This window comes from Taurulus bubalis (assembly GCF_910589615.1).
Source record: "Taurulus bubalis genome assembly, chromosome: 5".
Classification (NCBI taxonomy): Eukaryota; Metazoa; Chordata; class Actinopteri; order Perciformes; family Cottidae; genus Taurulus; species Taurulus bubalis.
In genome coordinates, this window is record NC_136593.1 from 27,041,219 (window position 1) to 27,056,617 (window position 15,399).

The following is a 15,399-nucleotide window of genomic DNA, read 5'->3' on the forward strand; positions in this document are numbered from 1 at the left end:
ATGATTCTCTTCTCTCTTGTCCTTGCTTTTGACAGTATTTTCCACTCCCTTCTCTTCACATATCTTCTTTCTTGCCCCCCAACACACCCACCCCCTCTTCGCTTTCCTCCTTAGGCACAGTATTCACTTTTGGAGGAAAACCAAAGCAACCAGATGTGTGGGGAATCTGGGCTAATGGGAGGAGCTGTGGAGCGGAGGAGAAGACATGGTAGGATTGAATTTACCAAAAAGAGGGATTTCAAAGACGATAAGCGTTGGACGATGCGCAAATCTTTTCGGAGAACCTTAATACATTCGGAAGTTTTTCTTCAGATTCATCATACTGACATAAACAAATCCTATTTTACACATTTCAACTGTTTCTGTAAAGAGAAGAGAAGAAGAAAGTAGACAGACACAATACTGTTTAATACCAGGCTGCATGCACGTCAGCAGGGTGTTGTACTCTTTCTGTCCACAAGATGGAGCCACTCAAAAGGAAATACAATGGAAACTTTAGGAGCCAGCATACTTAAAGAGGTTCTAATATCTGATTCTATAAGGATATCGAAAGGCAATGTGGTAAATAGTGTCAACGATATCTCTTTTATTAATTAAAAGCCCTTTGTCGTAGTTGCTGAACTCAATGTGAGGTTATGGGTTTTAACTGTGAAACTTGTGTTTCATTATTTAACAGCAAGTGTGTCTCATTAGTGTTCAGCCTTATGGCCAAATGATAAAATCGCTTTTTGGCAACGATTCAAAATGTCAATTTAGAAAAGGCCGGTATGCATATTTCAAATATACAACCATGCTGACAGCAGCACGATAACATACTCACAATCAGTGAGGGAAAAAGTAACAGCAATACAACCACACAGTGAAAATACACCACTAAGTAAATGTCCTGCATCCAGAAGGTAAAATGATGTTGGCTAAGTATTAAAAATACTCATTGTGCAGTAAAATGTTGTATTGCTATTATGTTTTTGGACCGATAATACTGCTGCACTCATGTTTATGTTGCATTTTACTGCTGTAGATGTTTTTAACTTCTTCATATACTGTTGATTAGCTTAATCTTCAGCAATATTCGATACAATTATCATATATGTGTTGCGTCGCTGTCCCGTGAGAACATATATATATATATATATATATCCGGCAGAATCCCCACAACGCTAATTCAAAGTAATCCAATGAACTTTCCCGATATTCTCATTGATCTACGAAAGGTTTCCACCACATCGCTGACTGCCCTCCCAGATTACCTGCGTGCTGCCAGAGACTCAAACAGACTCAAGAGGTCACTTTGCAGTTTATTACGATAAATCTCATTATTTTTTTTTAAGTATATCTATACAGAAATTGCAACATAATATTGGTTTATGTAAACACCTTTGGACATCAGTCAAAAACAAAAACATAAAGGAAACAGCACGGGCCACACTAAAGAATGGATAAATTACAGGGTGAAGCGTTGTCCCAAATATCTTATTTCCTGTCACCTTGTTGGCAGAGAAGCGGGGCAGGCAGTTCCAAGCTGGAGGATAGAGACTCTGCATAGAAGATTCATAACTATTCATGTCATAAACACTTACAATAGCATCTGTAAATTGATCCACACCATGTGGAGATGAGTATGCAAATATATTACAGCATATATTAAGGCGTTCAAGATGAATGTGCTTGAAGGTTGCGGTGCAGAGCCTCTATTCTACAGAGTTAGGACCTATATCAAATAAATGATAAATCATATGAATTCAATAATCTGTCCAGGATTCCAGGAACGGTTTGTAGTTGGCATATTGCAGATAATGAACAGACAACATGTGATCCGTTTACATTCACTGAAATGCACGGAAGCTTTTTGACAGCACAGAGTTTGGCAGTGTTTATTTGTAGTTATGATTACTACACTCATTTGTAGTGTAGTGCAGGTATTGAGTGAACCATGTCACAAAAAAATAAACTGTTCAAGGGTTTGATACTGTATATATTATTTCCATAAACTATGAGGATCCTTAGAAAAATATTTCATTTAATGCAGCATTGTACTTATACAAAATTAAACAAATAGCACAAGAAGAAGATAGTTCTTTTTTACTTTGAAATGTATCGCAACTCCAACTAAAAGACTCTTTTTTTATAGTGTTTGGTACAACTGTATAGTCTCATCTGCAAACCTTTATAGTTTATAACCTTTCATACTCTATATATTTATCTTAATACTTCCAGAATATGATTCTCTTACTCTCTTGAGCTTTGTTGACACCCTGAGAATAATCTTTTGTCAACACAGTTCAAACCTTTCAAATTGCAAATTGATTACACATTTTTGTTTCATTTTGAATGTATGCTGACTCTAATTTCACGACTTTATGTCTTTTTTTTTTTAAGGATCAATCTGTCCTCTAAAGTGATCAAAGTGAGAAGTTGTCCCATAACAGGTGAAAATAGGGACATAAAACTATGGATAGAAACAAAAAGGGTTTTTGAAAGTGAACATTTTAGATGTCAATTGTTTTCAAAACCATATTACAATCATTGTCTTTGTATAATATATAGATAATATATATATAGTAATACAAAACTTATATTCTAAAAGTGGCATGCTTGAGCAGGCAGTGAAGAGAAGAGACACAAGGCCTCCCCCTCCTTTCTTATGATTAAATGCTTTCACTTTCACTACATGGAGACACAGCTTGTAGCAGAGAGGTTGGTGGTTTGAATCGCGTGTGGACTGGACACTTTGCATGACTTAATGACAGAATGAATGAATGGTGATTGCCAAATGAAGGTAAAGAGATCAGATATGCAGCATTTTGGGGTGGGTAGAAATGAGTGGAAGAGTTCTCTTTCCTGGATTTCTTCTCTTCTCCTCCACACCTCCAACGCCAGATCCCTCTGCTTCTCTCTTCTCTTTGCCTTCTCCTCTGCTCCCCATCTCTCCTCTCCTCTCCTCTCCCCTCCTCTCCCCTCCCAATTCACTTGTGGCCATCATCTATCATCTCAAACAGGGCCTGCAGCAGTCTGTCATCTCTGTGCCTGTACGGCTTGACGCTGTAGAAGCCATCAGTGTAGTCACTGTAGACACTGTCCTCGGGTCCTTGGTACTTGTTTATCATGTCCAGAGCCTGGTACAGCGTCTGAGGCGGGAGTCGTGTTGCAGGAGCAGAGAAGCTCCGGCCCGGCTGCTGCTGCTTCCTCCAGGCGGAGGAGGCCTTGGCCACGGGCGGCGGCTGCTGCAGGGCAGGCGTCTGCCTGTTGAAGGCCGTCTGGAGGAGACGCAGCAGGGCCAGGGAGGGGGAGAAGGGTGGATTTGAGGGCCTTTTGGGCTCCTTCTCTGGGTTGGAAGGAGGGGAGGCTTGTGCAGTGTCGGTCTTTGGAGGCGGATCGGCCTGCGTGGGCTCCTGTGCCACCAGACAGACAGAGGAGACATGTTAGATAACTATGATCCACACATCCATATGAAGATGGACAACATAACTGTGTTCCATTCTGTTTATTTTGGTATCATATTACATTTTTATTATATTTATTTAACGAAATCAATACAATCCCAAAGCACCTGGACAGTGATCTATTTTGGGCTCTTTAGTCCGACACAATGGATCTAAACGTAAACAATGACTGTTATTCTACTTTGGCACTCTGTTAACATTTTGGTGATTCAAAGTGCTTCAATTTCTACACTGTTTACATAATCAACACTCAAATTTAAACCGGAATTCGACACTTGAACCTTATCGTCAGTGTTGGATTTCAAATATCAACAAATATTATGCATACGTCACTGTGCAAACTAACATCACTTTTGCTCTTTCCTTGAATTCATTTAAAATAATACATAACATAATTTGCATTTGTTTGAGTAGCTATTTGTACCAATGCTGCATGACCCCAAGGTGGGTTGTTAAACCACTCGGGGTCAGGCGGGTTTAAGATACGTCAGTCAACAACTTTGTTTGAGACTGAGATCTCTCAACAATGTTTGTGAAGATATTCATGTCTTTTTCTCCAGATATATTTGGTGATCCTGGGACATTTCCTCAAGCACCATCATCTGGTGTTCAATACTTTGGTTTATGACCAAATACCTGCAAAACTAATGACATTCACATCAGTCTCAGCTGTACTTGGCAAAATTGGCAAGCATGCTAAGATTCTAAACTGAGATAATGAACGTGGTCATCATTACATCTGCTGCAAAACATCTGCATGTTAGCATTGTCCTTGTGAGCATGTCAGATTTCATGGCACACACTGAGGAATTGATTGAGAGTCGGTATATATATATTTATATATATAGCTCCTCAATCCTTTCCTCTCCATCGTAACCATGTTGGTACCCACCTCTATCATGTCATCCATGTGTTCCACACCACGGCGGTCATTCTGCACAGCGTTGTAGGGAACGTACACTCGAGGCTTCTGCATGTGATCTGGCTTCTCTGATGTCCCGTGAAGAATCAGCTTCCAGTTCAAAATCCGGCCCTCGTTCTGCATGCGGCCTGACTTTGAGGGGAAATAATGTTGGTTAGATCTCAGGAAGAACCGGCAGAAGCTCAGGAGTCATTCAAGCCAAAGACGCTGTGTGTGTAACTCACAGTGTCTGTGATCTTTATGGTCCATGTACCAGCAGGATCTTCTCCCCATGTATGGACCGACATGAAGTCCCAGTTTCGGAAACCATTAGCGGACGTGTCCCTCTCTCGCTCAGCCAGCAGCACTGTACTGGTGCCTGAGGGGAAATCCAAAGAGACAGATCAGCTGCGAACTTGGTCATTTCACTCAAATGTCTGTGTGAGTGTGTGTGCACATCGCTAACCGGCTGGGGAGGTGAGCGTTATGTGCAGGTCCCCTCTCCTGGTGTATTCGATGCTGGCCTCCACCTGCACGTGCTCCAATGAGCGGACTGCGTTCTCCTGCCCCACGCAGGCTTTGGTGGGAATCTCTATCGTGATCGCCCCTGCTGCTTTCAGCTCCCTGTTGGATGCATTCAAAAAGCAGAGAATGAGACACACAAACACATAGTTCACATAAACACATAGGTGGAAATAAATAAACAAACTACCTTTAGCACATCAGAAGCGTGCATAAAATGCATGGACAGATTTGTTCATTCATTTGCAAAAACAGTTAATCCTCATCTCTCCCAGACATGAATGAAAGGATTTCCGTGTTCAAGCTGCCATAAAGCTGGGGAGGGTTAGACCACTAAGCATTGAGGGAAATGGAGAGCCAAATCCTCGGGATTAGACAGGGATGTAGGGAGGTAATGGGGAACCTTGGTGTCAGTGCTACTGAGTCAAATAATCCAAAACAAATTGCAAAATGGACTCTTAAAGGAAGGCAGCCCTCAGTTGGTTGTAGCTGCTGTCTACAGGTGGAACAAAGGGAAATCAAAAGGTTGTTTCAAGGAAAAAGTATATTTAATCCCATTGTTTAACAATTACCATGAATGAAGGTTCAGACGTGATGATTGACCTCAAATTAAAATGCTCTCAGCTGCAATTATGAAGCATTGTGAATTTAAATGGCACAGGAAGCCCATCGAGGCTTCAGATTTATTATTGTCATGGAAAAGCAACAGATGGTTCATTTAATCTGTTTGCTTTAAGGAATACAGTTCTCTGTTTCAAAATGTTATAATTTTCATCGGGTCACAAAGTTAACCATGAGTATGCATACTAGTAATATGATATATATCTATATCTATATTTAGATATACACACTGTAATGCGCAGCTACGTCTATCATTTAAAAACAGTGGCATCAGATACCTGGGCTGGAAAGAATCATCCCTGACGATGCATTGCTTCTTTTCCGGGACATGCTTCCACGTGGCCGGGTCCGCCAGGTCCACCAGGGCTTTGGCGTTGAGAAGGCCGAAGCCAAAGCGGCTGTTGACCATCAGCCCCGCTCCGTTCTTCTTCCAGCCCGGGTTATTGGCCAGAGGGTCGAACTCCGAGGTCCAGACCACGATGTGCTGCAGGTCTCTCCAGGTAAGATCTGGGCTGATGGAGGGAAGACACCGAGGCAGACCAGTGAGCATTCACAGATTTTGTGTCAAATTACAATGAAAACCACTGTGAATTGCAGTATGAATATGACATGCAGATTATGAGCAACAGCACCGCATACTTTTGTTCCAGCGCAAGGGCAAATATCCCAGCAGCCAGGGGTGCAGAGGCCGACGTCCCCGTGTGAGTCTGAGTGCACTCGTTGTGCAGATCAGCACTCGTCTGAAAGCAAGCAGGCAAAGTGCGACGACATTAATGCATTAAAGTAACCTCGAATAACATGGCAAAACTACATGGCGTCACAGACACAGTCACTTACGATCCTCTGGTCGGTGTAGTCTCCGCTGCTGTACGCTGTGGCCAGAGTGGAGGAGCACTTCTCTGCGTACCAGGGGGACAGGCCCTGCTGGGAGGCGCTGCTGATGGAGATGGTGTAGATGCTGTCTGTGTAGCCGTCGCAGTCACAGTTATCGCCCTGGCGACCTCCATTACCTGATGCCCAGACAAAGATAGAGCCTTTCCCACCCCGGCCCTGCAGAAGACAAGACACACAGAGAGAGAGAGAGAGAGAGAGAGAGAGAGAGAGAGAGAGAGAGAGAGAGAGAGAGAGATGAAGACGACCACAAACGCTATGTTGTTGAATCAGATACCGTCTGGGAGCTTACAATGCCATAATAATGTTATAGAAATAATAAATATGAGGGGAAATAGTGGTATGGTATTGGATGTAATACTTCCTGGTAACTCCACCATAAAACAGCCCAATAGGAATCTGTCCTTATTGATTCTGTTCTATCTGATTCCCATTAGCTGCAGAGAGTAGCTCCCATTAAGGACCTCAGTCTGTGACCACACCAGCTGAGTCTGAATGGAAACTGCCCGTCTGATGGCTTACCTTCTGAATACCGTATTCAAAAGCCTTCTGGGCCAGACGTCCAGGGCCCTCCACTGTCTTGCCATCATCGTTGGGTCCCCAGCTGGCACTGTAGATGTCCACATGGTTTGGATTGAATCCAATAGAGCTGGCCTCGATGGCATCGGTCACAATCCCATCTAGCATACGAATCCCTGAGGAGAGAGATGCAGGAATCGTATTAGTATGAGTAATATAATTAGTGCCCAGTTACTCTGTTGGTCCTTCTGCTTTCGGTTCGGTTTATTTGTTTGTTTGTCAGAAAAAACTACATTCCCAATTTTCATGAAACTTGATGGAAGGGTGAAGCACGGGCTAATAAAGAACTCGCTTAGGACTAACAGGGCAGATACACGATTACTTTTTCACTTTCGTTGATATTGCAATATAAGGCCTTTTGCAGGCGTATCATCACTGTATGGCCAAGCTGATTTACTACCTCATGCTACAAAATGAAATGTGCTAAAGCAGCCTTAATTAAAAGGTTATTAATAATAAAGGTTTGTTTTAGGGCAGCATCATTTGTGATGCTTGTTTCTTACGATGCACTAAGAACCAGCTGGCCCTTCAGATGTTGCAGCCTAAATATTGCAAACCATTGTCTGTGTGGATTGGAGCTCAGTAAATGTGGCATTCTGACATTAACTATCTGACATTTACTATCGGGTTTAAAAATCAGATTTCCATCAGGAAATCTTCCTTCCCTGCTGACTATAAATAGAATTAATTGAAATCCAGGTTATCTAACAACGGTGCTTAGAACGGAATGAATTCTCTTTGTGCCCACCAAACCTATTGTATGTGTATGTATAATAATATGTATTATATCACTGCTGTTAAAACAAAGGCTGTCAGTTGTCATGCCTCTATTTGTTGTCATGTTTTTTACACTAAAACTGATTTAATCAATAATCATTTAAATCCCTCACAGCAGTGTGATTTTAAATGATCAGTGTCTCATCTCTGTTTGTGCAAAGAGTCCCTGATATAAACTTTAATTTTAATGTGAAGGAGAATTATCAAATACACAAATAGATATTTACAGAAAAAAAGAAGCTCTTACCTCCAACCTTGGAGTTGAATGCCACTCCAACGCCACATTTATTGTTGTCTGCCTGCATAGCGATCTCCCCAGCGCACCTGGTCCCATGTCTAAGAGAACATTACATATTCAATACACACTTAATGATCCCATTCACTTGCCTCTTTCACACTAATTCTGCATATTAGTTTGGTTCCATCCACCAGAGCTGTATTTTGGGGTGTGATGTTCATGTGCTGTCTGTGGCAGGAAATGCATTGTGTTCTCCAAATGGTTATCTTGAACTGTTTCACCTGCACTCATTACGTCATAGGATGCAAAACTCATTACAAGAGGCCACTATAATGTTTGATGACGGATGTATTCTTGTAAAAGGTCATGTTTCGAACAGTAATTCAGATTGTGATGACCGGGGCATGGAGATTCTTTTGTTGTGTGGCTCTGCAATTATTCATCTGGAAGAAAAGCCTTTGAACGGTTGAGTATACTGATAACAAAAGAGCGAGGTGTGTGTGTGTGTGTGTGTGTGTGTGTGTGTGTGTGTGTGTGTGTGTGTGTGTGTGTGTGTGTGTGTGTGTGTGTGTGGACAACTGGAGAGGCAGTAAACTGAATCCTGAATCTTCCAATGCTTGGGCAGAATCGTCTTTTATGCTCAACTAATTTGTGTCGACGTTCTGCTCATTAATGATGACACTGGGATGCACCCTGTCATTAGCCAGCCTGTGCTACAAAATGGCCAATAGCAGCTAACTCACTTGTTTTCATTGGTGGAGTCGTATCTGGGGAAAGGGTCGGGGTCATTGTCGTTGAAGTCGAAGCTGGCGGCTGCATCCTTTGAAGACAACAGACAGAAAATGAACGTCAGAGCCAATCAGCTGTCATGGAGACACATTTGATAGGTGACCAAATAGTGAAACAACTAACGACTCTGAGGGGAACCGGGTGCGTGTCAACAACGATCTTTTGAAATGTTCAGATTGCTTAAAAATGGCGTTCCTGCCTGAAGGTTGTGTCCCAGTTGGACCACAGCAGGAGTTTAAATGCTCTGTGTGTTGTGTGGAAAGTCATGGATGTCCTCTGCGTTTTTCTTTCTGATAATTTCCTGCTGTGTAAAATGCAATTAAATAAACTAATTGAGAGGAAATCAGAACGCATGCTTCCTTCCTTTCAGTTTCAGTTCCACAGTAGACGCTTTAATATCCGATTTAAATCAGATGCCTGCGCCTGTCATTTTAGAACCACTGCTATTAAGTTATGCAAATGCCCAGCGCTCATATGCCTTGATTGTTAAGGACGAGCCTCTTTGATCAGCTTTAACTTAAGTACAGTGGTTGTTTCCATCAGCCCTCTTGTCATATTATTTCCTTCTTTCTTTCCCACAATCCCTTTCTCCCTCAGCGCTGTTTGAAACCGAACCAGAGATGTGACTTTTTCTCTCAACAGGAGAAACGATGCCAAAATGAAACCTCGCTGAACTCCAGTCATTCTCGCTTTCATTGGTTTGTAATGATTTACAAACCACTGTCATGAAATGTTTTCATATCCTGCATCCCTAAATGCTCGGAGTTAAATATGCATACAGCTAAATACCCAATTTGCAATTAAAAACCACAAAAAAAGCTTTTTGGAGGCAGACATTATTGTACTGAAGATCTAATACTGTGTCTTTTTTTTACGAAATCGCCTCGTAAGGTGTCGCCAGCAGCGTTGCCGTGGCAACGGCAGACCTAGACGACGGAGGCTGTCTCCATGGAAACGGGGTCTTACGTAGTTGGAGTAGATGTCCGTGTGGTTCCACTCCAGCCCGTCATCCAGGACGGTGATGACCACGCCTTTCCCCGTGATGCCCTTCTGCCACACGGGGATCACGTGCAGGTCGAGCTTCGGCAGCGAGGAAGACGTCCGCGTGTCTTGCTGGAAGATAAAATTACAACAATTGTAACTCAAGCTCAAATTGTGTGTGTGGGTTTACGTCCGATCGCTTCATCTGAACAGGCTCTTTACACATTGTCATGTTAAAAAGGTCAGCCAAATTCCTCCAGCTCCCTCGGCCTGCCGGACCTTTCACTGACCTTTACAGAAATGCATCACTTGATTGCGGCCTTGTTGAAGCCACTTTGATGGCCAATTGTAAGGGTTAGGGTCATCATGATACCGGCTTTGTGTGCCATTATGCCTCTCCTGATTCTGTTAACGCTCAAGATGCCTGTTCAGTGCCCAGAGATGTGTTTCAACCCACAGACCCTCTGGCTCCCGGTCGAATTATTTAGAAATCCATCTCCGAGGCTATAGAATATCACACGTAGTGATCGAGTGAGGGGAGGCCGCGCCTGTTTTTAAATGGAAAATCGTCAGGAAGTGAAGGAGAGTGAGCAGCGCCGATGCCTGTCTGCTCGGTAAAGAGTATGATTCAGAGCTGGAGACGGCGAAGACTAAAAAAAGAATTCACTTTGCTCTTTCGCTCTTTGCGCATTATGCACAGACACTGCAGAGCGCCACCCCAAGACGTGACTCATCCCTGTGATGGATCGCTTCTTTCCCTCTTCTTGGCTCGCACTTTGACTCCCCATTATCCCACTAGCATCTTGCCTTTACCTCCCTTTCTCTTTGGACAGTATCAGTTCCAGCTGACAGATAAGAGAAAGTAGAAATGATCCTTTTTTAATCCCCTTGGGGAAATTGGTCTCTGCATTTAACTCATCCTAAGTAATTAAGGAGCAACGTCTTGTTCAAGGACACTTTGACATCCGAACTATGAGGAGACCACCACTCTCCCCATGAGCTACAGCCGCCACCAAAAAAGAGAGCAGAATATTCAATGTACACAACAGATGTCACACTCTCACACAATGTGTTTCAATAGCAATTTGCGAGAGAGGATTTCTACAGCTGGCCTGCTTTGGTGTAACAACAAATGAGTCACTTGTCGATGCTGGAAGCAGCTGAGGGGGCACACACACACACACACACACACACACACACACACACACACACACAGCAGCCTACGCATGTCTCTCTGCAGCTATCGCATATGAAATGAGAAAGTGGACACACAAGCCAGAGCACGATGAGATCCCTCGATGCACAATTAACACACACACACACACACACATGCAGGCAGGAGGAATTTCAAGCTATACAAGTATGAGTCACTCCCTGATTAAATTATCAGGCTCTCACTCCTGACAGACAGTGACACTCCATCCTCGTCACACAGCTCCGCCCTCACTCTGACGTCATCAGCGCTCTCATTATCATATGTGCGTCTTTTTTCTTTTCCGTCCGCTTCGTCCTGGCTGGACTGATGAGGAGAGTGGATCCCGGCGCTTTGTGTGAACTATTGTGGCTCTTGCAGCGACACAGGCGCGACTGATGTGGAAATACACTAAGCGGCACTTTAAGGCCAATTCCATTAGTGTCATCATCCCTCATCGGCCAAAATGATTCATCTCAATTTGTTTCTTATTCCGCACCAGCGTGTGACTCATGTTCGGTTAGCGCAGGTGCAGAGAAGTGGAAGCTGAGAGATGTGAGTCTCCCTCCCTGTTTCCTGAATGTTTACCGTTTATTGTTTATTTCATGAGTTGAGTTTTTTTGCTTTAAATTTCTTGATTTACAAATCATTGTTCTATGTTGGTGTGAATATTGGTATCACAGCAACCTATTACAGTTTATTATGGTGTTTAGAGCCGAAACCATTAATACATAATCTATTATTTAATCAACTTTTTTGATCATTTAATCATTTAATCATTGATTGATAATACATTTTGCAGTTTTTTTCTTCCATTTGGTATCATTATAAATGTGATATCTTCGGACTGCCAATTTTCAATATTTGCAGACATATTATAACTTATTATTCATTTATGGTAGATTAATGGATAGTGAAAATAATTGTTAGTTGCCCTAAACGAGTAACTTTGATCTGGTAAGATAACCACTGTGGTGTGTGTGTGCTGTGGTCAATGGAACAGTTGCAGAATTCATTCTTAGATTCAAGATTTAAAATCAGTAAAGATGTCATTTAAAGTGTTAAATGTTGGGGTCTGGCTGAGGTCAGGATAAAGTATCAGTAATGCATCTGGCAGCTGTGACAGTCTACTGTTCTCTGCTTTGTCTCAATGGGCTGAACCGTCCCATTCAGGGTAAATTGGGACTTAATGCACGGCTCTACTCTGTTCCATCCTGCTGGATTATATTCTGTCCACTCCTCTCATCTCCACACAGACTGTGTTCCCAATTTAGCAAATGGCTCTTTTGGCTAAAGCTGCTCCATAGTGTGCTAATGTTACATTGTTTTCATGTGTTGGTGCATTTCTACACACATGCACGCATGCATAAAAGACTTACTGAAACATGCATTTGCCCGTACAAATGCACATTGCTGTATATTTCATATAAACACTCAATGTCCTCCTAGAGGCTTGGAGTCCCTGTGAGGACAGAGCAGAGAGCAGTGTAGAGCTGTCCAGCGCTTGCAGGGTTTTGGAGAGCCTCAGGGGAGACCAGACCAGACGTGCACACAGGCGGTTCAACCAGACACAACAGAAGTACACAACATATGACCAGTAGGGGGGATATCAATCTAAATATGTTGTTTTTGGAGCTCAGTGTTCAAATATGTTTCTAAAAAAAGGCATCTAAGCCAGCACAAGCTGGATTAATTGATGAGCCACCTGTTGACTTTCTCATGTTTTTTTATCTGCTGCTTTGTGTTGTGTGTGTTTGTGTGATTCATCTTCAAGCCTTATTGGTGACTCACCAGGTACCACTGCTGGTTCCACATGGGATCATCAAACAGCTTATCCACAGGACAGTCCCTGCACTCGCCGAGTGACGCTCGCTTGTTGCGACGTTTCTCGTACTGCTGCTCTGCCCACAGCACCTGCACACGGACGCGAGGTTAAAAGGTTTAGGTCCGCTAAAATGAGACACAGTGATCGTCACACAGAGCAGGACGGGTTAATAGAGGAAAGTGGCCACTCACCCGATCGTCCTCCGACAGCCGCCTGGTGATGTGGCTGGCACTTCGTTTCATTCTGCTAGGATGATTGTGGTGTTTGAACAAGAAGTGGTCTTCCAGGGCCCCGATCTGCAGAAAGAAAGGAAATCACTCAACACCGGCCTTCTGGTCGCTGGATCCCGTCGCACAGGCATAGAAACATATCTCTCTCACAAAAATGACTCAGACGGTGTCATCACTGCACTGTTGCATCTAAATGTCTGTCTCCATTTTATCTATGATACACTGTCGGGTATTTACTATTAAGTGAATGGTAACCTAAGTACTTAGAAATCCAATTACTAGCAGATAGACATTTTAAAGTTTTATTTTCAGTTATTAAATTAAAAAACAAACAAAGCATAATAGGGGCCTCCAGTTGTTGGTCAATTTTCTTCCATCTTTGGGTAAAGTAAAGCAATATATATCCAAATTCATGCAATGGACTGATGCTGAGCAGTAAAGTCACAATGTGTCCATTCAATAGTTATATTCAATAGTTATAATCATGTTCATTAGCATTCTCTATTTTGATGACGTCTAGCTCTTCTTTGATGCTGATGCTTTCATTGTAAATCGCCGAGGACAAAAACATCTTCTCAATAAATGAATGTAATATAAAAACTGAATATTTGTGTGATTGTGTTTGTGACACACAGATGACAGCACACAGTGTGCCTCGGTATCCATGACATCTCAGTTAATCATTGCCCGCTGATGTTCAGAGCCACAGGTTTCACATTATTGAGCTGTCCTTATGATGACAATGTGTTTGTTTGTTTAGGAGAAGACAACGTCACTCGGTCTGAAACGCTGGGAAAGACATAGATATGAAAACCAGAGTTATCAGAAGTGAGTAAACAGTGAGTCATATGATTAAATCCTCCACCTTTGATATAGCAGGGTGCTGAACATGCACAGTGTGCTTTAGGGCTATCATAAAGAGAACCAGCTAATTGACACAGCTATTGCCTGGCTCCCACAGCTGCTATTGCAGGCTTCATTAACATTTCATGATTAATTTTTGCTTTTATGGTTTCTGTTTTGTTGCTATTAAATGAGGTGTTTGGTTTTAAAATTAGAAATGATTCTGGTGCCAGTTTGCTTTGATGTCACGCCAAATGCACAATATCCATTAAAACGGTCAGAACACACTTACATAATATCGTTATAATAATAATAATGATAATTGCCTACCTGTCGGACCAGTTTGTAGTCCAGCTCTTTGGCGATCGCCTCTGCACCGGCCAGTCCGCCCGGGATCTCCACCGCCCACTCGTTCAGGTACTGCCTGTCCACGTACGAGGACTCCAGCGACCGGGAATCCGCGGAGGAGAGGACGGCGAAAAGAAAACACATCACCGCTGGACGACATCTCATTTCCATCTCAGAGGAAATTCTACCAGATGAGAACAAAAATAAATAAATATATATATATATATATATATATATCTGTACAAACAGCTTTAAAATGCTCCCGAGAAAGCAGCGACAACTCCGAGGTGTGAATGTTTTGTGGCGGTTATAAATAAATCTCCTTGTTGTCTGTTCATTCCTAAAGAAACAGCTGGCTGAGATGGAGGGACCAAGACACTGCGCGTTATTGGTTCGTCAAGGAGAGGAAACACTAGTGATGGGGAGGGCTGGTGTGCGTTGTGTGTGCGTGTGGTCGCGATGGAGGAGGGAGGGTGGGGGTGTACATACGTCAAATAAAGGGTGCTCTGACGTCAGTGTGGCGTCTACCTTCGGTAAGAGGAGAGTTCGAGTCCTTGAGGGAGAGAGTCTGAGAGGGAGGAGGGCGGGGATCCGACTAAAAATACCCCTGTTTGTCCCTGGAGCTGGAGGAGATGCTGGGAAGAAGCACAACAATACAACCAATCCCCAAACAGTGCTTACTTGGATTTCCTTCTACTGCACCCGCGGATTGGCGCGAGACAAGAGGCTGAAGCTTTTCGATCTCTGAAATGTCTTAACCAATAATGCATCGCTCTCTCTCTCTCTCTCTCTCTCTCTCTCTCTCTCTGGCCTCAGGCTCACGTGTCCACGTCGCCAAGAGAGAGAGAGAGAGAGAGAGAGAGAGAGAGAGAGAGAGAGAGAGAGAGAGAGAGAGATGCGCTTCAGCACCGCGGACAGCAGCTCTTCACTTGCACCGCAGATTCTCATCAAGATGAATCTGAAACCAAATACTGGGACAAAAGATGTCCATCACTCATGTACCGTATAGCACACGTTAAGTATAATTATCACAAATCATAGTAACAGCCAGTGTACTGTACATATCCCTCACAATAACACATTATTAGGGAAATATGTTTCAAGTAAAACTGCAAAAGTATTATGGTCGAAGTCTAATGTTTATTGTTTAATTGCCCAGAAATTGCATGAGCCCATTTTTACTTTAGCTATTCACATAATCAGACATATCAGATGGATG

The 15,399-nt window shown here is 42.9% G+C and overlaps 1 protein-coding gene across 1 annotated transcript; it reads right to left on the bottom strand.

The window, feature by feature from the left end:
- Window positions 1-2,966: 2,966 nt before the first annotated feature.
- pcsk1 (proprotein convertase subtilisin/kexin type 1) lies at window positions 2,967-14,351 on the bottom strand (the record flags this gene model as incomplete). The annotated part of the gene is made up of 14 exons (XM_079217656.1): window positions 2,967-3,392; window positions 4,336-4,497; window positions 4,590-4,723; window positions 4,811-4,968; window positions 5,766-5,999; window positions 6,127-6,227; window positions 6,325-6,537; window positions 6,901-7,073; window positions 7,982-8,070; window positions 8,716-8,792; window positions 9,728-9,874; window positions 12,726-12,848; window positions 12,951-13,055; window positions 14,163-14,351. 14 exons carry the CDS (start codon window positions 14,349-14,351, stop codon window positions 2,967-2,969), a joined length of 2,331 nt encoding a protein of 776 aa, XP_079073782.1.
- Window positions 14,352-15,399: the final 1,048 nt, after the last annotated feature.